Raw genomic sequence first — 24586 nt, forward strand, 5'->3', positions numbered from 1 at the left:
TGATTATGAGGCGTAATTAAATGGACTGATATAAATGGCGTGATTTATAAAATTAATTGATCTGTCCAAACTTGCGCTATTATCCTTTGGTTGATTAAAGGGTGCATATCATACTGATCTTTAATTAAAAGGTGCGTTAATTATCCATCCTTTGGTTGATTAAAGGATGCATCTTATACAGGCTATTATTGTTGGAATTAATTTTAATTAATTACAACATATGTGGGTTTATATGTAATATAAATATATATTGAATAATAGACTGTCAAAATTAGATCCGTTATGAAGTGATCAGATTAAGTATTATTTATCGGGTTCAATATGTGTTATGAGTAGTGGGGCATTTAATATGTAGAATGCGTATTAATAACTTTATGATTTAGTGATGGTCTAAATTATATAAAGTTTGGTAATAATACAATTATGTTATTGGTCTCTGGGGAATACAATCAAATATGACAATGTTCCGTAAATAAAGAAATACCCAATAATGCAAGTTCTGAATTCAAACCCGCTACAGATCCAATAAGAAAAACAAGATTAATTAATTAATCAATTAATTAATTATTGATTAATTAATTAATTGATAAGGCGTCTAATCAGAAAGAGGCGCATATGGGTCTGAATGCTCTTTGATAATTAATTGAAAGGGTGTATGCATGAATATATATACATGAATCTATATATGAATCTGAACCCCTTTTAATTAACTACGGTTCTTGATATCTTAATTTCTCTGATTCTCTCTCTACCGAAAATAAAAGAGAATAGAGATTGATATATTGTGATTAAGAAGGGGATTTTCGGTAAAGAACTTGTGATTCGGGTATCTCTCCTTGTGAAGAACGGAGTGTTGTCGCTGCTGCCTCTCTCGCTCTCTCCTTGTGAAGAGCGATGCATAGGATTTTGATGCTGACAGTGACGGAGCCTCGGGAACCACAGCAACTGCCGGACTAATTAGCAGCAAAATGGCAATTGCATCTAAATATTCCACTGAAAATTATCATTTCTGTGTTGGGTGTGTGTGAATTAATAAGTTTGTTGAGTTTTGAGTAAACTTATAAAGGAATATGGTAAAATAGTATTATGGTTGTAATGCTTTATGTAGTGATATATGGTTGTAATGCTTTTATTGTGTTTTATTAAGTTACATATATCAATTCAATGGCTTGGCTTTTAAAATTTAAATTGAAGCTCTGAAATTTTTACTGTGGTAAGAAATTGGAATTTATTCAGTAATGATTATCAAGTCCATCAACTTAGTTAAATAATTAATAAAAATGATAATCATAACTATAAATTTTGCAAAAACATGGAGAAACTTCTGATGATCGAGTTATCTAATTAACTAGACATGATTGCCATATATACCTTTGGTATCTCAAAAACATTATTAGGGGTTCAAACATAGGCAATCTATTTTGTAAATCGTCTTAGAACAAGTGAACAACCTATTCATGGGTATGTGTTAGTTTTTTTTTTTTTAGTACGAAATAAGGGTTAAATTCTTAATTTATTTCAGTACATGACATCGGATTATGAACATACGGTCGAGTAGGGGGTGCATTTGATGAGTGTTTATTAATGTATTGTTTTTCTTTAAATGCGTGGAAAGTTGTTAAGAGTTGGATAATGAAGATAAATATATACTAGTTTGAATTGTAAGGTAAGTTAATTTTATCACCAAATTAAATTATATTTTTCAGTATCCATAAATTATTTTGAGAAATTTATATATATCCCCATCAAAACTTTATCAATTAGATATTTACCCATCAAAACTTTCAAATTAGCTATTTCCCCATCAAAACTTACTTATTTTATTAATATCCCCATTTCTTAATTAATTTGATTAAAAATAGAGATTAATATTTATAAAACAACAAAATGTCAATTTTACCCTTCTCTTCAAAATACACATCACATATAATAAGAAGATAAATGACCCTGATTCAATAGAATGTCAAATATCCCGCTCACTTCAAATAAGAATAAATTAGTATAGTGTTTTGTGTTTAAGCTTGAATTGTCAATCTAGATCGGTCGAAAATTGTTCTGTTTTAGGAAGTTAGTAAAAAAATTATCCTGCTTTACAGATGGAATGAGAAAAAGTTCTCGATAGGAACTCTAAAACCTTTCTATGGTTATTTTGAGAAAATAATTGAACCAATTAGCAAGTGATGAACTCCAATTTTGCTAATGATCACACAATCAGCTTCTGATAATCAAATAAATTGATGCCTAAAATTCAATAACCCATTTCTCACATTATTTGCCCAAATCATTTGAAAAATAACCTGCATATTCAGCTTTCGTTTTTAGCAAATTGTGCTTCATTCATGTCTAAGCTTTTATCAATTTGCAAATTCTTCCTCATCTAGTTAAAAGAATGAAATTGGCTGATATCATGATGATATTAGGTAGTATAGATATCATTATCGGAGAAGTTGATCATTAAAATGATAATTGATACGACAGAAGTACAAACTATCAATTCTTTCTCTACATTGGGATTTTTCAAAGAAGTCTATGGACTGATATGGATTGTACCTATTTTGACCCTGATATTGGGAATCACCATAGGGGAACTAGTAATTGTTTGGTTAGAAAGAGAAATATCTGCAGTGATCCAACAGCGTATTGGGCCTGAATATGCTGGTCCGTTGGGAATTCTTCAAGCTATAGCAGATGAGACTAAATTACTTTTGAAAGAGGATCTCCTCCCATCTCGAGGAGATATTCGTCTGTTTAGTGTTGGACCGTCTATAGCAGTCATATCAGTTCTACTAAGCTATTTAGTAATTCCTTTTGAGTATCGTCTTGTTTTAGATGATCTCGATATAGGTGTTTTTTTATGGATCGCCATTTCAAGTATTGCTCCTATTGGTCTTCTTATGTCAGGATATGGATCGAATAATAAATACTCCTTTTCAGGTGGTCTACGAGCTGCTGCTCAATCTATTAGTTATGAAATACCATTAACTCTATGTGTATTATCAATATCTCTACGTGTGATTCGTTGGAATATGAACTTTTACCTCTTTTTCTTTTAGAAATTAAAGAACAAAAAGAGGTTCAATGTATTAAATAGATATTCTCATTTTTTTATTCAGCATTCAGGTTGATGAGTTAAACCAGATAGTTATATGAGTGAAACAAAACAACTTATACATTTGTAGTAAGAAGAAAAAAATCTCATTCCCTGTGTACAAGAATCAAGTTAAAGTAAACATAAGCAGGGTAACCTGTTTACCCAAAATTCTGATTTTTTGATTAGTCATCATATCTTGAAGCGGTGCAAACAAAAGATCAACTGTATGGAGTTTATACTACTTTCTTGTATTTATTACTATACCGGCGATCAATCAAAAGTCAGTGGACAGTTAGGAACACCAAGGTACACAAAAAGATTAGTAATCGAGATAATGTAAGGTATCAAAAAAGAGGTTTTTCCACATAAAACGAATCATAATAAGGACTTGAAATTGGTAGAAATGATCAAGTAGTACTTCCCTACAATTCCGATCTAGAGTATGCTACTATTCACTGATTAAAGAAATGACTATCAAGAACGAATAAATCTTTTTTTTTTTGAAGTACCCTCCCCTGAGACAAAAGAAGAGGAAAAAAGAAATGGAATGCCATATATGGAATGAATAATAAAAAAAAATCTTTCTTTATTCTTTCTTCCATATTCATACATATACAATTCTTATCATGATTCATGAACTAATGCCTAATTCTTTCTATTTATTGATATAACGAATATTTATTGAAAGATTCAGTTATTACCGAACAAAGAGAGATTCTCATTATAAAGGATAAGATCAATTCAGAAGCAACTTTTTGATTATTCCAGCAGACATAATTCCATTGGTCTTGGGACTCTCCGATGTATCTTTATTCTGTCCCCCAAAGAAAGATGCTGATAATACCGAACTAGTCCTTACATTTTTTGTGGCCATAGAGGAGCTGTATGAAGCTGAGGTTTCATGTACGGTTTTGAAATAGCGATGAAAACAGTAATGTTATTTTCAACTATGATTATCTAACAGTTCAAGTACAGTTGATATAGTTGAAGCACAGTCCAAATATGGTTTTTGGGGGTGGAATCTGTGGCGTCAGCCTATAGGCTTTCTAGTTTTTTTCTAATTTCTTCTCTACCTGAATGTGAAGAAGAGCAAGGCGAATGTAGCATGTCCAAAAGTAAACCAACCCCTTGGACTACTACGAAAAACATCGTCAAATTTCAAAGTAGCTCGATCTAATTCAAAAATCTCACCTAATTGGGCACGTCTAGCATATTTTTTAACAGTAGCAGGATCTGAATAAGTTACTCCATTAAGTTCACCACCATAGAACTCAACAGTTACACCTACTTGTTCAACACTATATTTAGATTCTGCCCTTCTAAAAGGAACATCGGCTCTAACAATCGCGTCTTCATCTACCAAAACTACCGGAAATGTTTCAAAAAAGGTAGGCATACGACGTACAAAAAGCTCCCGACCTTCTTTATCTCTAAAAAGGGGGTGTCCTAACCATCCAACCGCTATTCCATCTCCGTTATCCATTGAACCTGCTCTAAATAATCCCCCTTTTGCCGGATTATTACCAATGTAATCATAAAAAGCTAATTTATCAGGAATTTTAGATCAAACTTTCGATAAACTTAGATTTTTGGCTAGCTCGGCGCTAACTCTTCGATATATTTCTTGTTGAAAGTATCCCTGGTCCCATTGATAACGTACGTACTATTACGGAATAGCATAACTTTTTTGACACGCTGCTATTTCTAATAATCCTCTTTATCTTATTGATGAAACTGAATACTTGAGAACCCTTATTTTCTTCTTGTGGAATAATAGGAGTGAATGAAGAAATTCAGAAAATAATATAAAGAACGAAGTTTCTTTTTTTCAATTAGGTGAAAAAAGAAGGATTGTCAAAAAAAAGGTTTGTAGTAAAGAAAAGATTTGTAGCTAAGCATTTATCGGAAACATTTGAGAAAATAAAAAATACGACATCTGTTAACAAATTTTTGACGACACTGTGAAGATCATTTCTACAATTTCTTATTCGAGTTTTTTTCATATGTTATTGAGTGAAAAATAAGAAAAAAAGGTTAATAATAAAGTTCTTTGTAGAACTTGTGAAAATCCTTTTTTTGAATTGATTTTATTAATGGATTTTATCTCCTATTAATGGATTTCCCTTGTCCTATTAACTTAACGAATTAGCTATTTTCGAAAAAAAAAGTTCATATTGAAATTTGACTTCGTGCTCCGAATGAATGATGATTTACTCAATATAATATCTCTTCGGCAGAGGATATCTCGATCGGGGAAGAGAAGGGGTAAATCCCATATGACCCAATATATTTGACAAGTCGCACTATATGTCAAGCCAAGCTTTTCGGTTCTAGGACGTTGAAAAGATCATACGCCTCTAATGCATTGTATGTCCCATAATAAGTTCGGGACTATTCATAGCTATTACGAGTTCGACCCAATCCTTGATTAAAGCATCCTATAAAATAGAGAAAAATCTCTATCACAGATTTATAGAACACATAGAAAAAAATAATTCAAAATTGTTCCTGAAAAAATCAAATTCCACGATATAAAATCTTCAAACCAAAATGGTCAAAAATTCATTCACTCATATTATTCCACAAAAAGAAAATAAGGGTTCTCAAGTATTCAGTTTCATCAATAAGCTAAAGAGGATTATTAGAAATAGCAGCGTGTCAAAAAAGTTCTACTATTCCGTAATAGTACGTACATGTTTTCAAAAAGACAATTATGATTCTTTGACAAATATATTTGAAAAAAAGACGTGTCGGAGCTTACCTGTTCGCGAAGGCTTTTATCATCCTTGGCCTGATGGATTGCTCATGTAACATACGGGTCTATAACAGTATTCTCTTTCACTGTATAATCCATCATAAGCCTTGTCATTTCCTAAGCTCTTGGCATATTACGCAAGGTTGCATGGACGCATGCACGAGGCAGCTGTTGTTTGGAGGGTTCTGATGAAGAAATAAGCAATTTTCACCAAAGGGTTCTGATAAATGATAAAACTCAACGACACCTAAGTTGAATGAACCCAAGACTTCAAAGTTCCAGTCCCATAATATCCTTTCGAAAATTATCTAATGAACCCATTGTTGGATCTTAATCCAACGTTGAACATATATGTAATATAATTATGAATTGTTTACTGTCATATATGGTTGTCACAATTAAAGTGATATAATATGGATTTAAGATATTAGACAATCAATGTATTCAATAGGATGTGGTCCATAAGTGTGTAGAACAATTTGGGCAAAGATCAAATCATTGATGGACTGATTCTGAGATTTGCAATTAAGAAAATTGCCTTTTTGGAGCCCAGTGCGGGTGGCCCACCCGCACTAGACCTGAGTGCACCCGCACTAAGGACTTAGCCAATTTATGGGAGCCTTTTGGGAGCCCAGTGCAGGTGAGCCCACCCGCATTGGACCTGAGTGCACCCGCACTCAGTACTTAGCCAAATTCTGGGAGGCTTTTTGGAGCCCAATGGGGGTGAGCCCACCCGCACTCAGTACTTAGCCAATTTTTGGGAACTTCAGAACAACACAGGAAAAAAGTCCGAGCGTACTGCGGACGCACTGAGCTCCAGTGCGGGTGGGGTTCACCCGCACTGAGGACTTAGTCAATTTTTTAAAAGTTCTGTTTTGAGTCCAGTGCGGGTGGCTCACCCGCACTGAACCTGAGTGCGGACTGTTAGTTTGTAATAATCTAGAAGTCAATAATACGATAATTTATCATAAAGCTTTGTTCATGAATTGAATGTTTATTTATATATCATTTTGTTGCCTTGAGTATTATTGAATTTATGGATCATTTCGAGTTCATGACTGAAATTGTGAAACTTCATAATATAGATGATATATACTCTTAAAAGGTCACTGACCAAGGTAATTAGCAGGAACACTAATTACCGCGATAAGGTTAATATGTGGATTAAAAGATGGTTAAGTTTTACAAACCACCTGACACGAGATGTCATTTTAATCACATAGATACATGTTCTAGGAACATGGTATTTGACAGACCCCGAATGAAACATTAAATAGAATTGTGTTCGTGTCATTTATGTTTTATTCAGTGTCACGTTCTAAAGTATGAGGTATTTATCATTCCCACTGAGAAATATGTATGTGTAATTGTTATCTACCGCTGTCCGTAAAAAGTAGTCATAACGGTGGCTTTTCCATATGTATAGCTTAGCTGAGGAAGTGATAGTTTACCAAGAATACTATTTGTCCCTTGTATTTTATATGAGCTATAGCATCACTGGGCCCCTTGATAGAGTAAGATTATCTGCTAGCGGTATAATTACAAGAGTAATTATATTTGATAATCTGCTCAAGATCAAGAAAAGATTCAGTTAGCAAGGATGACACACATCTACCTTGAAACTAATCTGATAGCTATGATACAGAAGAACAGACACAAGTAAATTGTAATTGGATGGTCATGATGTGTTGCCAGATGCCGCTCATGATTATAGAAGTTAAAACAGTTTTAACTCTATTTACCAACATAACACAGATCCTATTGGGTCACACCATATAGGAGTTAATTGGAGAATCTTATTGTGATTGATTATAAATTGGTTATGATCAATAGTAAGATGGTTATAATTAATTATACGTGTTATAATTAAATTATAAATGTTATGTCAAAATAACAAGCAAAAACATTGGTTAATTTATAAACGTGTGTGACACGTTGTATAAAAGTTAACCGGTTAATTTATAAATGTGCAGGACACGTTGTATAAATTACCGAAACAACAACCGCAAAAAAAATATATATATAATTGTTCAGAATAATTATACGAATATTATTTGTATTCGGGTCGAGGGCATTCGGGTCTTTTCAGATTCATCCTTATCCGCATGACATGTCATCGATCCTATCCAGATGACATGTCATCAATCCTATCCACATGACATGTCATCATCCTTATCCATTCAATGGCATATCTTGTTAATAGACCGAACTTGGAGGGCATTTTGGTCTTTTGGCAACCGACCCTAAACCCTATAAATAGGGGTGGAGGGGTAGAGAGAGAAACCACTAATTCACTTGTATCGTTTCGTGCAGAATCGAATTGGTATTTTCTCTCTTTCTCGGTTTCTCTCCCAAATAGTGTTTCGGTTGACAAAAGAAAGTTATACGTAGTTGACGTATAATCTTGCGGGTTGTTGTGAAGTATATTTACGGGATTGGTGAATAGTGTTTTCTCGAATTTCGCGGTATGTCAGTTTTGCTTATTTGTGAAACTGAGTAGCTGAAAATTAGTTTTTACGGGTTTTCGTCTTTTCCCCGTGAATAGTGTTTTTACAGAATTCCGTGGTTTACGATATTTCTGACAAAAGAAATAAACCGCTCTCTGGTTAGTCCTGGTGGATAACCTATAGAGGCACCATACGTTTGGTGCTCCGAGGAGAATCATTCCCGTGATGTAGCTCTACTCGCTCGGTCTGCATTCCAACTATGATTTGGAAACAAGGTATAAATATGTTATATTAATCTATTTAATAGGTAAGTAGATTAAAGTTTTAGAAATCAATCATGGAGTGGATCTGTAAAAGGATTAAATTGGGTTTTGATGCCAAAGGAATACTGAAGGTGGACCGCCTTGGAAAGTTTCCTGACATACCCCGTTTAATCCTTGGCTTAAGTTAGAAGTAAAATTTTTGTTTTACGTTCTTTCCGCAGCTTAAGCCTAAACGGGTTTTGGTTACCCCGAAACCCAACAGACGTACTGTTATTTTTGGGGCTAAGTAAGGCGATTATCAGGACGCTCCTTTCGACCCAGTGCGGGTGGTTCACCCGCACTGGACCTGAGTGCGAACGCACTCGTGTCGCCAGAAGTGTAAAACTATATATAGATGGGTCTCCAAGGCACAAGATAACAAACTCAACTCAGAATTCTTAAAAGAGGTTATTCTTAGACATAATTCTGAGAGCCTTCTCCCTTCTTCCACCATCAAAGAATTGAGAGGAGAAATCCATTAGAAATTTGGAAAGGATTTCTCAAGGGCGATCTTGTTGCTTTGGAAGACCTAATCTAAGATCCAACCAAAAGGGCGTGAAAGGAAAAGCTTGCAAGAGTCTTGTCTCGCGCTCACGGAGACGGTTGCTTCTCCAATCTAGGGTTTGATATTCCATGGCAAACGACATGGAATCAGGTATTGTATTCCGCACTAAAGATTATGTTTTTGAGTCTCTTTGGCATAGGACAGTCTTAGGTTAAGGTGGGGATTGTTTCTTCTTCCCCGGGGTGTAAGTGTTTGACCCCTAGATGAGATGTAATTGTTTGATCTCTAGATAAGGCGTAATTGTTTGACCTTTATGATTCCCAACAAGTGGTATCAGAGCCTTCCTATGCCAAAGGATTAGGTCTTTAAGGGTCTAGAGAGAATTAGAAATTGATTTTTTCGTCGATTTTTCGGATTTTTCTTCATTTTTCTTGATTTTTTTCTGAAAATTAAAGTTTGAAAGCACGAAAGATGTTTTAAATTAAGATCATGACTACTTAAATTTTAAGTTATTAAATTGGTTAGGATTTGCTCGAAGATTTCCATTTGAAATCGCAAAATCCTAATCAAGATTCGGTTTTGGAGTTCTTTGTGGGGCTTATCTTGGCGACACAAGATTCCGCTGCCATTAATTTGGCGTTTTAAGTAGTTATGAAAATTAGGGTTTTGGAAAATTTATTCTTTGGATAAATTTTTTGAAACGAAAATTACAAAATTAGAAATCCTTCTAATTTTGAAAGGTCATTTTAAGGTGCTTTCAATTTTAAACTCTCTCTAGACCATGTATTAATTTCAGTTTTATTTTATGTTATTTGGTATAGAGTATGATTCTTATAAAGGCATTGTAGTTGTATATATATCTTGAATTGATTAATTGAGTCATTATTGTACCCTCCGGTGCCTCTTTTGACAAGATTAATTGAATTAATTATATAAAAGGAAATTAAGTGTACATTTAATGGAAGCAATCATTCATCGGCCCTCCGGAAGATAATGATTGTTGAAATTTTATGTACAATTTAGTAATATTAAAGTATAGTGATGATTATTATGATTAATACATATGTCAATAATGTCGGCCCTCCGGAAGGCATGTTCTCAATATGTTATTGAATCATCAATACTTTGTTATTGTGCCAAAGTATCATAAGAAGTTAATTCTTTAAAAAAAATGCTAATTAATACATAATGTGTTTTAACATTACTATTTCTTATGTTAAAAGTATCATTTATATAGTGTCTGAAAATGAAAATGAATATCTGTATATAGTTTTGGTGAGAAGACATTCATAGTTTCAAAACACTTCAAATTCATCTCTAAGTCCACCACACAAGATTCATGTCCAATTGATCCGATCTCCTCATTAGGAATCTTTTCTTATTTTGAATAGTATTTTCGATCACAAATTTTGCATAAAAAACAATTTCTAAAAGAAATTCTGCATTAAGCTGATTTAGACAAGTATATTTTTGGAAACGTTAAAAAATGTATAATATAAAAAATATTTTTTGAAAGTTTAATTGCACCTTAAATAAGAAAAGGATTGAACTTATGTGTCATTTAATCACCACAAATAAGTTGCGAAAATAATTTTATTGTCAATATTGATAATATGACATAACTAAAAAGTTCAAAAAATAAATCTTATTTATTATCATTTTTTTACTAACTGGATTCGGATGAAAACAGTTTTGCAACATTTAAGACTTACATCTCTAGCTAAAAATAATAATATAATAGTACCAATTATAATAAAATAATAAATCAAGTGGGAATAGGTAACAAGTGCTACGTAATGCTTATCTTTGGATAAGTTATATATACGTGTTTAATTAATATTATGTTATTAAACCCAGTTGTGGTGCTCTTCAAATCTATTTGTCTAAATACTGCGGCAAGATATGTCGTTTTATGTACACCGGCATCCTTAAATTTCAGTTTAGAAGAAATTTTTTCAGACAATTATTTCTGAAAATTGATAGTAGAAAGTTTGGGCATATTAATTACAGTACATTAGAAAAAATCTGATGAGAATAAAATTGATACAGGTAAATTACTGCAAGTATTGTTTTTGTTTTTTTTTAAACGCAGGCAATGTAAACGAAATAAATGCAGGACATTCATTTTTTACTCTCTCAATTTCAAAGAAACAGTAATACAAAAGAAAAAGTACACATGGAAGGTTAAAAGAAGTTGCAGCATCTGTAACTCTGTGTATTGAAGAAAGCCACATTAATTCACACTCGTCAAATGCCCTTCCTTGACCCGGCCATTTTTATTAATAACCCACAAAAAAAAGTTTTTTACAAAAATAACCTCAAAATCTAATTTTTTTCAAATATAACCAAACCGCCAGGGTTGCTGGCGGTCCACTTCTATAGCGGACCGCCACTATTCCTGGCGGTCCACTTTTTTTTTTTTTTTTTTTTTTTAGAGATCTGATTTTTTTTTCTTAATATTTTCATTTGTGAAGTTTTAGTTTTTTTTTGTTTAGGGTATTTGTCAAAAAATTAAGGACTTGGCATTTATTAAAATTTTAAATTTCAAGTTCTGACAGCTTGGGCGGTCCACTAGGGACCAGACCGCCAGTATCCCTGGCGGTCCGCTAGCTGTCTTATAAGCACGCTTTCTCTCTCTCTCCAGCACACAGTCTCATTTGTTAAACCACAGAGAAGAAAGAGAGAGCGATTTTGGCGATTTTGAAGCGATTTTAGGCGATTGCTACAGGTATTTTATTTTTTATTTAATTATTTTCTGTTTAATTTTTAATTAATAATTATTATACCCGCAGTATGTAAATACTATAAATTAGTCTTTAATTAATATTATAATTAACTTTTAAATTGCAAAAAATAATGAATCTATTATACTGTAATTCTTATGAATTTTTTTTTTAAATGTAGTTTGTTAAGGAAAAAATGCTGGTTGCATTGTACGTGGGCGGTAAGCTAACTAAGGGTGTAGAGGGCGTGTATTACTCGAAAGATGCCTCATTCGGCTTGCAGGTTAATGAAAGAACCACATTTATTGAACTTAAGCAACTAGTATACGAAAAGACTGGTGTAAACCCCAACCGGTATGACTTAGAATTGGCTACCCGAATTGACACACAACGGGCTGGGGCGGGTAAACCTTACTTTGTGAGTTTTCCTATAACAGATGAGGAGTTGTGGAAGGCTGTGTACCAACAATTTGAGTCTAGGGGGGTCGCGATGATAGACTTATATTCCAGGAGGGTTCCCCAGGCCGGGGCTAGACCTTTTAGTGCGGCTGGAGCTGGACCTTCTAGGGCTCCCCCTGTTGGACCTTCAGGTTATGACAATTCGGCTTATGACAGCCAGGGGTACCACCACTCCCCTCATGACAGCCAGGGGTACCACCACTCCCCTCATGACAACCAGGGGTACCACAGTCCCTGTTATGACAACCCGGGGTACCAAAACTCCTGTGAGTTTACTGAAGTTGTACCACCACCACCACCACCCAGACAGGCACCCATAATCCCTACATTTCCAGCTATACCAGAGTCAGTACCGATACAGTTATCCGTTAATCGAAATGATACTAATATTGATGTTGATGCTATTGATGCCATACCGGAAAGAGAAATGGAAACTGGAGATGAATACCAAGGAATTTGGGAATCTGATGACTTATCAGATGGTGATGCAAATGTACCAGGTTTGTCCAGGGAAGAAAAATTCCCAATCAGGGGTCGGGGGAATAGGCATCCTGTCGCCACATTCAACGATACCACAGCTTTTGAAGAGGCTGACATTAGTTTCTTTGGTCCTCGTGTTGTATACAATCGTGAACTTGCCCCAGGGCAAGTCTATACCAACATAGATGAACTTGTAAAGAAAATTCACGAGACTCACGTTCACGGCAACTGGGAATGTATATTAGAAAAAAGGGAATCAAAAAGATTGGTTGTGATATGCAAAAATGCCCCTTGTTGCGAGTTTCGCCTTTATGCAACCCCTGCGGGTTCGGGGGAAGCATGGATAATTAAAAAGTGTGAACCACCTCATACATGCAAGTCTGCGTCCACAAGGACAGACCATTCAAACCTGACAGCATCACTAATTGTCGATGCAATTGAGGCAGACATTAAGTTGGATCCATCGATGAGCATCAAGGCGGTGGCTATGGCCGTCAGACACAAATACATACATGTAATCCCAAAATATAACAGGTTGTGGAGAGGTCGTGAACTTGCGATTTGCAGAGTATTCGGTAGTTGGAAGGATTCATACAACTATCTGACACCATTGCTCCAGGCTATGGCAAGTACAAATCCTGGCACCGTATTTCAGCGGTGGCATGGCCCCATTTATGACAAGAATGGAGTACTAATAGAGGGAGTTCAACAATTCAAGGGCATAGCATGGGCTTTTGGTCCTTGTATCCAAGCTGTGCCATTATCAACATTGATGCATGCTTCATGTCTGGCCGTTACGAGGGGAGGCTACTGATAGCATGTGCATATGATGCTGAGAACCAGTTGTTGCCTTTGGCGTTTGCAATTGTTCGGAAAGAGGATGGTGAGAACTGGGGATTCTTTATGCAGTTTTTAAGAAGACGGGTGGTTGGGCCAACAAAGTTTTTCTCTGTAATATCAGACCAGCACAAAGGAATAAAATATGTTTTTGATCGTGAAGAATACGGTTGGTCAACACATACTGGCGAGTGTGTGCACAGGTTGTGTATGCAACACGTTGCGGAGAACCTTAGCAAGGCACGTGATGGGGATGGATAGTTGTCAAGGACCCCAACATGTGTATGCAATACGGTGACCTGTACATGCCAAGGACCCCAACTATCTGGAATTCCTTGTAGTCACGTGATGGGGGTATGCCGAGTGAGAAACTTCTGCGATGATCACTATGTCGCTGACATGTATCGTACCGATTACCTTGCTTCTACTTGGGGTGGATCTTTCCATTCTTATCCTAACCAGCATGAGTGGCCTGCGTATGTCGGTGATAGAATACTCCCTTCAGAAGGATGGATAAGGAAGGGGAGGAGGAGACACAAACGTGCTATAATGACCATGGACGAGATGGGTGGTAAGAGGCCATCGGGAAATCAGGCTCGCCGTTCCGTTTCTGACAGGCGCAGGGCAGGTATGTAGCATTTTTCGGAATTAATTTATGATTTTATTATATTAATAACTGAATTCTGTTGTTATGTTCAGATGCCATAAACGAACACAATGAAAGAGAAAATGCGAGAGTTGTTGCTGAAGCAACTGGTAGAACACAACCACCTCTTGCGACCCAATCATCTAGTAGCCAAGGGTCTACAAGTACTGCTGCTCCTGCAGCTGACACCAGAAAATCTTCTCGTCTATTGGGTCTATTCCGACGTCGTGAAAGATGAACTTATTATTTTGCTTAGGTGAACTAAGTTATGAATATTTGTGAACTTCAGTTGTATCGTTGAACTTTAATTGTATTTGTGAACTTATTATTCCGACGTCGTGAAAGATACGTTGTAATTTCAGAAGACCATTTCGATGTAAAGCAGAAAAAACATAAAAACCAACATGAAATATAAAATAAAACTGCAATCATAATAAAGAGCTACAGTCCAAAATACATCATAAAAAAACTGCAATCATAATAAATACATCATAAAAAAACTGTATATGTATATATGTATGTGTATGTGTATGTGTATATGTATGTATGTATATATGTATGTATGTATGTATGTATGTTTGTATATATGTATATATTATACATATATTATAAAAACCGAAAAAAAAAGACCAACAAGCTGTCAGAACTTGAAATTTAAAATTTTAATAAAGGCCAAGTCTTTAATTTTTTGACAAATACCCTAAACAAAAAAAAAACTAAAACTTCACAAATGAAAATATTAAGAAAAAAAATCAGATCTCTAAAATAAAAAAATAAAAAAATAAAAAAATAAAAAAAAAAAAAAAAAAAAAAAAAAAAAAAAGGTGGACCGCCAGGAATAGTGGCGGTCCGCTATAGAAGTGGACCGCCAGCAACCCTGGCGGTTTGGTTATATTTGAAAAAAATTAGATTTTGAGGTTATTTTTGTAAAAAACTTTTTTTTGGGTTATTAATAAAAATGGCCGTCCTTGACCCCATGTTCAAAATCCGATGTCTGTGACTCTGTGTATTGAAGTAAATTAAGAATTTACCTGTGTACTTTTTCTTTTGTATTACTGTTTCTTTGAAATTGAGAGAGTAAAAAATGAATATCCTGCATTTATTTCGTTTACATTACCTGCGTTTAAAAAAAAACAAAAACAATACTTGCAGTAATTTACCTGTATCAATTTTATTCTCATCAGATTTTTTTCTAATGTACTGTAATTAATATGCCCAAACTATCTACTATCAATTTTCAGAAATAATTGTCTGAAAAAATTCCTTCTAAACTGAAATTTAAGGATGCCGGTGTACATAAAACGACATATCTTGCCGCAGTATTTAGACAAATAGATTTGAAGAGCACCACAACTGGGTTTAATAACATAATATTAATTAAACACGTATATATAACTTAGAGTGAGTCTATGGTACTATGCATATCACGGGTTGTTACCGTGCTACGGCTCTATATTCGAGTTTTCAAATTCTAACGGTCGATCCGAACCGTTCATCTTGTTCTCCATATTAATATGTGTTTGGAGATCAAATTTTACATATTTTGAAATTTTTTTACTATTTTTTTAGATATTTAGAAAATCACTTGATCTGAAAATTCTGGACCATCCAAAAACAGTGATTTTCAATAAATCTAAAAAAATAGTAAAAAAATTTCAAAAAATGTAAAATTTGGTCTCCAAACACATATTAATATGGAGAACAAGATGAACGGTTCGGATCGACCGTTAGGATTTGAAAACTCGAATATAGAGCCGTAGTACGGTGCCAAATCGTAATATGCATAGTACCATAGACTCACTCTATAACTTATCCAAAGATAAGCATTACGTAGCACTTGTTACCTATTCCCACTTGATTTATTATTTTATTATGATTGGTACTATACTACTATTTATAAAGAATCAATAAAACTCTGTTCAAAACATGTATAAATTAATAATAGTTTTGTTATGCATGGTCTATCACAAAGAATATGTCATTAGATGTTTTTGTTTAAATTTTCAAAATTACAAAATCCGAATGGACCATCATTACCATCCGAGGAGTTCAATTTAACTTACCGTCCAAATCTTTGTAGAGATGTAAGTCTTAAATGTTGCAAAACTGTTTTCATCCGAATCCAGTTAGTAAAAAAATGATAATTGTAACACCCCAGTAATACATATATTTTTAATTATTTTGGACTTATTTATAATATTAGAAAAGTTGAAGGTGTATTATGTAAAATGAGAAAAACTTTAAAAATAAAATAGAATGAGGTGGCATTATTGCCACGTGGCTTATGCATGGTAAAATTTTATACCGCTATTGACCGGTCTATAGATAAAATCATATCTATCTCTTTGTAAATTCATGAGAGGAAATGAAATAAAGATTGAAAAATGAAAAGAAAAGAGAAATGAGAAAGATCAAAGAAAAATAAAGAGAAATCTTTTGATATTTATTTTTATTTGATTTTATATTCAATTGGAATTCCGACTACGTCGCGTTGATTCCAAACAAGTGTTGCATCTCGAATTGGATTTCTGAATCGATCACTATCAGGTAACCAGACTTCTCTATAATATGTGTAATTTGATTTTTAATTGTGTGGATTAATCCAATCCTATTGAAATGGTTGATTACTGTTATTAAGCCAATTATAGAGAAGCTGCGTCGTTAAATAACTGGTTACTCAGCTTTGTAGCTGACTCCATATTGTTTCTGTTTATTTCTGTTGCGACGTAGGTTGACAGGACGGTGGATGGATGCGAGGATGTCGTTCTGTCGCGTCACGTGGCCGGCCCGGCCGCCGGGGCTTGACAATAATAAATAAGATTTATTTTTTGAACTTTTTAGTTATGTCATATTATCAATATTGACAATAAAATTATTTTCGCAACTTATTTGTGGTGATTAAATGACTCATAAGTTCAATCCTTTTCTTATTTAAGGTGCAATTAAACTTTCAAAAAATATTTTTTATATTATACATTTTTTAACGTTTCCAAAAATATACTTATTTGTCTAAATAAGCTTAATGCAGAATTTCTTTTAGAAATTGTTTTTTATGCAAAATTTGTGATCGAAAATACTATTCAAAATAAGAAAAGATTCCTAATGAGGAGATCGGATCAATTGGACATGAATCTTGTGTGCTGGACTTAGAGATGAATTTGAAGTGTTTTGAAACTATGAATGTCTTCTCACCAAAACTATATACAGATATTCATTTTCATTTTCAGACACTATATAAATGATACTTTTAACATAAGAAATAGTAATGTTAAAACACATTATGTATTAATTAGCATTTTTTTAAGGAAATATTAATTAGTAACTTTCAAAAACATTATGTTAAGAACTTAAAATTTAGTGACAAAAACAATGTTTTACGTATAAGATGTTGCAAGTTCGAAATTCAGATAAAAGATTCATATTATATATTTAGGCGAAATCCAACCTTAACTAGAAGAAAAAGCAAATAAAACAAAGCTATATCCAAAGCTGGGCATAAACCGTTATATATGTCAAAATTCTTGCAGATGATTTAGATTCACATAGTCATTTAAATTTATTAATTTTTAAATCGTTCACAAAAATCTCAATACTGATCAGAAGAATTGAGCCCGACTTTGAATAAAAGTTGTCCAAATCTCTTTGAATAAAACCCAATTTCATAGAACTATATGGATGGCATGGTTCTCTTTGTGCATTAAATATTTAAATTCACATCTCGTCGAAAGTATTTAATTAATCAGAAAATTTCTCTAAATATTTGCAAAATATTAAATGAGAAAGGGGCCCCAATGAGAAATCACACAAAACTAACAAAAACTGATGGATAATTTATTTGGACACAGTAATTACGTTCGATCTATAGTTGGCAACAAGTTTTGCCAAAAAAAAGTGCTTTCTAAATGCAATTATTAACATATATTCCAGTAGCAAATGCAATTATCCTAACAATGTCTCTGAAGATACAAGCTTTAGCAAACTTTCTCAAACTTTGTGGAAATTTCTAGGAGGTTAGTATTATAGTACGCATAGGCAATTCTGTACGCCAAAAAAAAAAACAAACAAATTCAGAGGTCATGTTTTACTAATTCAATATTAATTAAACATTGAATAATTCCATGTGATTTAAAACTCTTATCCAGATTGATCGAGTAAAATGGGAGAACATCATCTGAGCACGACTTGACCAGAAATCAATTGGGTCAAGTCCAAATATATATATATTTTTCCCTTTAATTCATTTGTTTATTCGGCCTTTGATTTCTTTTCCTTTTGAAATTTAAGACCAAATATTGTTCAAGGATCGAGCATTTTATTACCATAAACGAAACCCGGCTAATTTGTGTTGATTTGAAGACATGCTAAATGAGCTTCGGTCCATTAAGCTTATTTCAACGGAATTTTCGTATAGGAAATAAGACGGAGACAGAGAGGGTCCACTACTACAAAAAAATTCTTTTATATTGGTTGAAATCGTGTTCTGCCATTGGTTTAAAAAACATTTAAAGCTATCGGATTAAGGCGTTAATCAATATACTATCGCCAGCGCACCTTTGACTATCAGATTTGACAAACCCAATACCACCGCTAAAATAAATAAAGTCGAAAAAAAATGAAAAAAGAAGGCAATTCAATTTGCAACACGGACACCTACGTTGATGGGAATAAATCTGCTGCGATTCGAATTAGATGAACATTACTCTGAAATCTCTATTTTTCCAAATCTAACCGTTCAACTTTTCTGTGCACACATCTCGAAATAGCTAGTTTGTCTGTGTGAGCATCTCAAAATAAATCGATAGTTAGATTTGAAAAAACAGGAATTTCAAGATACTATTCATCTATTTCGGATCGCAACAGATTTATTCCCCTACGTTGATGTGATTTTGAGACTCTTGTCTTTGGTGTGTCAATCAGTCCATAAAATTTTAAATTGTATAGCATTGGTCGCTTTTATTTTCTCTCTAAAGACTCTTCTGCCCTTTTTCCTTCAAATTACAAAATAAATTGTTTGTGCAGTTGTTGTTGTTGTATTTTAAGAACACCAAAAGTAATCTATATATGTAATTTATCATAAATCATGATTTTTTTTTTTAGTCTTAATTTAGGTTCTTCTCCGAATTTAAATGCGAATATTATTTAACATTTATCACAGTTTTTTAGTTGTCATAGTTTGCCAAAACGAAATGCATTTTGTAGGTCATCTTTTTTCACAAGAATATAACAATAGAAAAGAAATATTATCAGCTACTGTCAAGATAAAAGAAAAATATTGGATTGTCTTTTCATAATTGTTCTAAATTGTTCAAATTAAAATTGTCAGCCATTGTCAAGTAGCAAAATGCGTTTGATTTCTAAATTGTTAAAAAAATATATCTCGTTGTCTTTTCAAAGAGATGTTTCCGTTTCAAATAAAAGAAAAATATATAATTGTCTTTTCAAAGATAAAAATACTCTTAAAATAAAAAAAAATAAAAAAATGTAACGAAATTTTACGGGGTTCGGACGATTTCTTTAGGTTCTGAATGGCCGTTACTCCATTATATGCGCTGCATTCCATAATGAATATAAAGAATTTAGATTTTTTTTTTCCATCAACAATTACGTCCTTTTAAATTCCGAAATTTCATTTGTAAATTTTGTTGGATTTCTTCAACCTAGTTTCCTTCTTTTTATCAGTCTGACCCAATGTCTTCAGCGGCCTACTGCATTACCAGGATAAAAGCCATTCAAGGAAAAATATGGAAGTAACCTTGTAATGAAGTGGCCTAATTAAGGGCTAAGAGAAGTCTTATGATGAAATTAATGAAGACACTCAAAAACCACCTCAAATCTTTTACAATTTTCACTTTTTGAGTAAACTTGCAAGCGCGACAAAAGCATTGTTTTTTAACCATAGGTGATGGGTTGGTCTAGTTGAGTCAAGACAGCAGTTAATTCCTTCGGAACAAAAAAAATTTGAATCATAATATCATATTTGCCCCTTTAAATTTCAAAAACACGAATTTATTCAATTAATTTCTCTGGAACAAAACGTTAATTAATTAAAGGGGGGACTTCATGTGTACGGTATATCCCTAAAAAGCTTTGACATTACGCATTCTTACTACTAAAATTCATACTATCATATTTACTCCCTCTAAAATTTAAAAACTCACGAATTTATTCAATTTATTGTTTTTGTATTAAAATTAATTTAAAATTTATAATATTTTCATTTTACTCTTTATTAAAAAAAAATATGTAGTATGTGTAAAAAAAATATTCAGTCATCTAATTTGTCAATTTTCCAGGACAGATGCAAATGGTTCATTTTTCTACTTCTGATGCATGCAAAGTGTTATTTAGACATACGTTTGCGTGCATGTTACAAGTAAGACAATGGACTAGTTGTTTGAACAACCGGTCAATTATAAGACTGGACATTTTTCTTAAACATGCTACACATTTTTAATAAAGGATAAAATATATTTTGTAAATTTAGAAATGACTTGTAACAGAAAATACAATAAATTGCAGGGTAAATCCGTGAGTTTATTAAATTTAGAGCAATAAATATGATATTATGATTTATTTATTTTTAATTTTTAGGGGCATATACGAAATTCTCCCTAAAATAATATATAAAGTAGCTCTTCCCTCTAAATACATAAATTTGCCTTTCTCATTTGTATTAGTTGGCACAAAAGATTCTTAATTTCCACGATTAAATTATCTTGAAGTGTACGGGCTGAACTTGATAGATTAGAGAAGCTCTGTCAACTAGACAAGTAGAAGGGAAGAGAGTAGATCTACTCTATGCTATCCTTTACTAAATAAGAACGTAAATATAAATTAATTTGTCATTATTTACAATTTTATTTGAACTGACTTTTTTAAAAGGAAAATTATTGATAAAATTGTCTTTTTTTTTCTTTTTCTTTTTTGAAAAGAAAATTATTGATAAAATTGTTAAAATAATCATTGCCAAGTGATTGTCATCTCAAAGTCAAATACGGTCGATTTTGTTCTTTAGCGTGATATTTAAGTCAGGATTGTGCGACAAAAAGTCTTGCTGCTTTGCTTTGATCAAGTCAAAGTCTTCTATATATCAACCAATCAAAATATCAATCTCCAACTTGTACATACGTACACGTCTAATAATCTCAAGTGTAATCCGACGGATGAAATTGTATTCACTTGCAGTGTAAATTAGAAAACGATCATGATATTTGTTACTATACTGAAATTTTTTTATGATAATTATTCCTTTGTTCTTATTATTTTTTTGGGCCACGCACGCAGTGTTCATTTTTTATGCATGATTTTCGACTTCTGAAATTAGCATGCATCGATTTAGGAGTATCAATGAAAGTCTTTAACAGTTTATCCAGCTCGTATCGTACTCACAAGATGAGTTTGAATAAAAAAATGTTAACTTAACGGATATAAATATAGATAAGAATTTTTTTTCCTTAACTTATCAAGTAAAAATATAAGTTAAATTATTTATAATATATTTATTTATGCATATAATTAACTATATAATCTTTTGTTATTATTATTAGATTGATTTATACAACATTATATATTTTTTTATTAATTAATTTATAAAAAAAAACTAATTTAGTAAACATTTTATATTATTTTTAATTATTAACATATGATAAAATTGAATTACAACATTTTATATAGTTATATTTAATTAATAATTTATAATTTTTAAACTAATGCAATAAATATTATAATTTTATATATTATGATATGAGATAGGCTACGGTGAGTTGCGAAGTAAAATGCGTTTCTACTTCACGCCGTATTTTTATTTTGAAAGCCCAAACGACCGATCCTAACCGTTAGATATTTAATCCATATTGAAATGTGCTTGGAGACCAAATTTTACATTTTTTGGAATTTTTTTACTATTTATTAAGCATTTTTGAAAACTGCAGTTTTGCTGTGAACAGTAAAAACAGTAAAATTTTGTGAACCCTCAGATCAGCGGCATTCAAAATTGCTTAATAAATAGTAAAAAAATTCCAAAAAATGTAAAATTTGGTCTCCAAGCACATTTCAATATGGAGAACAAGATGAACGGTTCGGATCTACGTTTTGAACTTTAAAATCACAAAATATGAGCGTGAAGTAAAATAGTCGCTTTACTTCGCAACTCACCGTAGCCCAGCTCTTATGATATTACATATATGACATGTTTAATATATTATTATTTGTTATATTTTAAATTATATTATATAAACTATAAATCTATTTAATAATGATTTATTATACGTTTCGATATTTATCATTTCAACGAGTAAATATAGAATATAGACAAATTACGTGAATGTGAATGTAAAAATGTTTCCATCCTACTCATAATGAATCCGTTGACACACCTACATCCATCGCTTGATTTCCAATTTAGCAGGGAAATCTCCCCATGCATTAAGGGAATTTGTATCCTCTCTGGTATTGCGGAGAATCACTCTCACTTTACGGTTTGAGATTCGGATTGTAATAGGGGCAGTATTTTTTAGCTTTGCGATTCATGCCAAGTTAAAAAGAACGGTTCAGATCTAGTAATTGGAAAAGATTCCCCTATCAGGTATTGGAGAGGATGAAGGCATTAGAGTTCAGACTGCTCCTTTGACATATATATCCAAAAGACTTAGCAGTCGTTAGTCAATTAACTCAAAATTCTCCGGTCCAAGAGGAAACATCCACCCAATTGCAAATCCCGTGTGGAAAATTGCATTCCAACCTAGCTCCCCTATAAATGCATGCTATGATCTCACAACTTTACACCACATCTATATCTCAACAATGGCCTCTCAAACCAGGAGCAGGAGCATTCTCTCTCTCCTCACCATCTCTATCTTGCTCTCTCTCCTCACTGCCTCTGCCCAGGCCGGCAGCATTGCTGTGTACTGGGGTCAGAATGGCAACGAGGGAACCCTGGCTGATACATGCGCAACCGGAAACTACGGGTATGTCATTTTGGCTTTCTTGACAACTTTTGGCAATGGCCAAACCCCGGTTCTCAACCTTGCGGGCCACTGCGATCCATCAGCAGGCACTTGTACCGGGCTCACCTCTGACATCCAGTCATGCCAGTCCATGGGCATTAAGGTAATTTCTACCAATTCTCTAACAAAACAATTAATTAACTCCTATTATTCTGTTACTATTTATTATGTACATCCAAACAGTGATTCTGGCCAACTAAATAAACAAAAACAAATTTATCAGGCTCTCAAATTATTTATTTTAACAAAAATATACATAGGTTATTCTTTCCCTTGGTGGGGCATCTGGCAGCTACCAGCTCACTTCCACCTCAGATGCACAGAATGTGGCCGACTACCTGTGGAACAACTACCTCGCCGGAAGCTCCTCTTCCCGTCCCCTCGGTAGCGCAGTTCTCGATGGCATTGACTTTGATATAGAAAGCGGTAGTTCAGACTACTATGGTGACCTCGCAAACTCTCTCAAGCAATACAGCAGCCAGGTCTATCTCACTGCCGCTCCCCAGTGCCCTTACCCGGACACCTATCTGGGGCCCGCACTACAGACAGGTATATTCGACTATGTTTGGGTGCAATTCTACAACAATGCACCATGCCAGTACTCGTCTGGCGACATAACCAACCTTGTAAACTCCTGGAACACTTGGACGAGCAGTTTTCAGGTGACGAACGTATTTTTGGGGATACCGGCTTCGACTGATGCAGCAGGAAGCGGGTACATTCCACCAAATGATCTGACATCTCAGGTTCTGCCAGCGATTCAAGGGTCATCGAACTATGGCGGTATCATGCTGTGGAATAGGTACTATGATCTGGAAAATAATTACAGTGCTCAAGTGAAAGGCAGTGTATAAGATTTAGAGTTTGGTCAGAACTGGAAAGGTTGATCATCTCTTCATCGATATTTCAAAAAGAACAAGTTGTCATTTCTTAGAAAGGGAAAGAGGAGAGAAATTAATTTACGGTTCTTCTGACGGTTTGCGAAGAACGTTTTAATTGTTGTTCTACATATTACTATGGATAAATGTATGTAATATATTTGATTGATTTACACGTGGAGACTTTGATTTCTAAGATCTTTGATTTGCTTTTGATAATTTTTTAATTCAGCTATCGAAACTTTAAAGATGCTTAGTTGTACTTATTTTTTATGATTGTGTGTAAGTAGTTGAGCATGATAACGTCTACATACACAATGAATAAAGAACGGTCCAGATTTAGTCCCAGCCAATTTAAAAGAAATCATGTGCTTATTAAAGATATAAGGGGTCTATTTTGTGATTCATGTCTAGGGTTATTAATGATTCGAGTTTGAGCAAGTTGGGGTATGCACATA

General features: G+C 33.5%; 1 protein-coding gene and 1 pseudogene across 2 annotated transcripts; one reads left to right on the forward strand and one right to left on the reverse strand.

Annotated features, from left to right (window-relative positions):
* Positions 1-4160: 4160 nt before the first annotated feature.
* On the reverse strand, positions 4161-5960 carry LOC144546756 (photosystem II CP47 reaction center protein pseudogene; annotated as a pseudogene). Its single transcript, XR_013508874.1, has 2 exons — positions 5904-5960; positions 4161-4754 (listed from the first exon to the last, which is right to left on the reverse strand). The product of XR_013508874.1 is annotated as a photosystem II CP47 reaction center protein pseudogene (transcript).
* A 17072-nt stretch (positions 5961-23032) lies between these two features.
* Positions 23033-24125, forward strand: LOC144546671 (hevamine-A-like). Its single transcript, XM_078295204.1, has 2 exons — positions 23033-23353; positions 23511-24125. The coding sequence occupies exons 1-2, from the start codon at positions 23048-23050 to the stop codon at positions 24102-24104; spliced, it is 900 nt and encodes a 299-aa protein (XP_078151330.1). The 5' UTR covers positions 23033-23047; the 3' UTR covers positions 24105-24125.
* Positions 24126-24586: the final 461 nt, after the last annotated feature.

Source organism: Carex rostrata, chromosome 30 (genome assembly GCF_964058835.1).
Source record: "Carex rostrata chromosome 30, lpCarRost1.2, whole genome shotgun sequence".
In the NCBI taxonomy this organism is placed as follows: Eukaryota; Viridiplantae; Streptophyta; class Magnoliopsida; order Poales; family Cyperaceae; genus Carex; species Carex rostrata.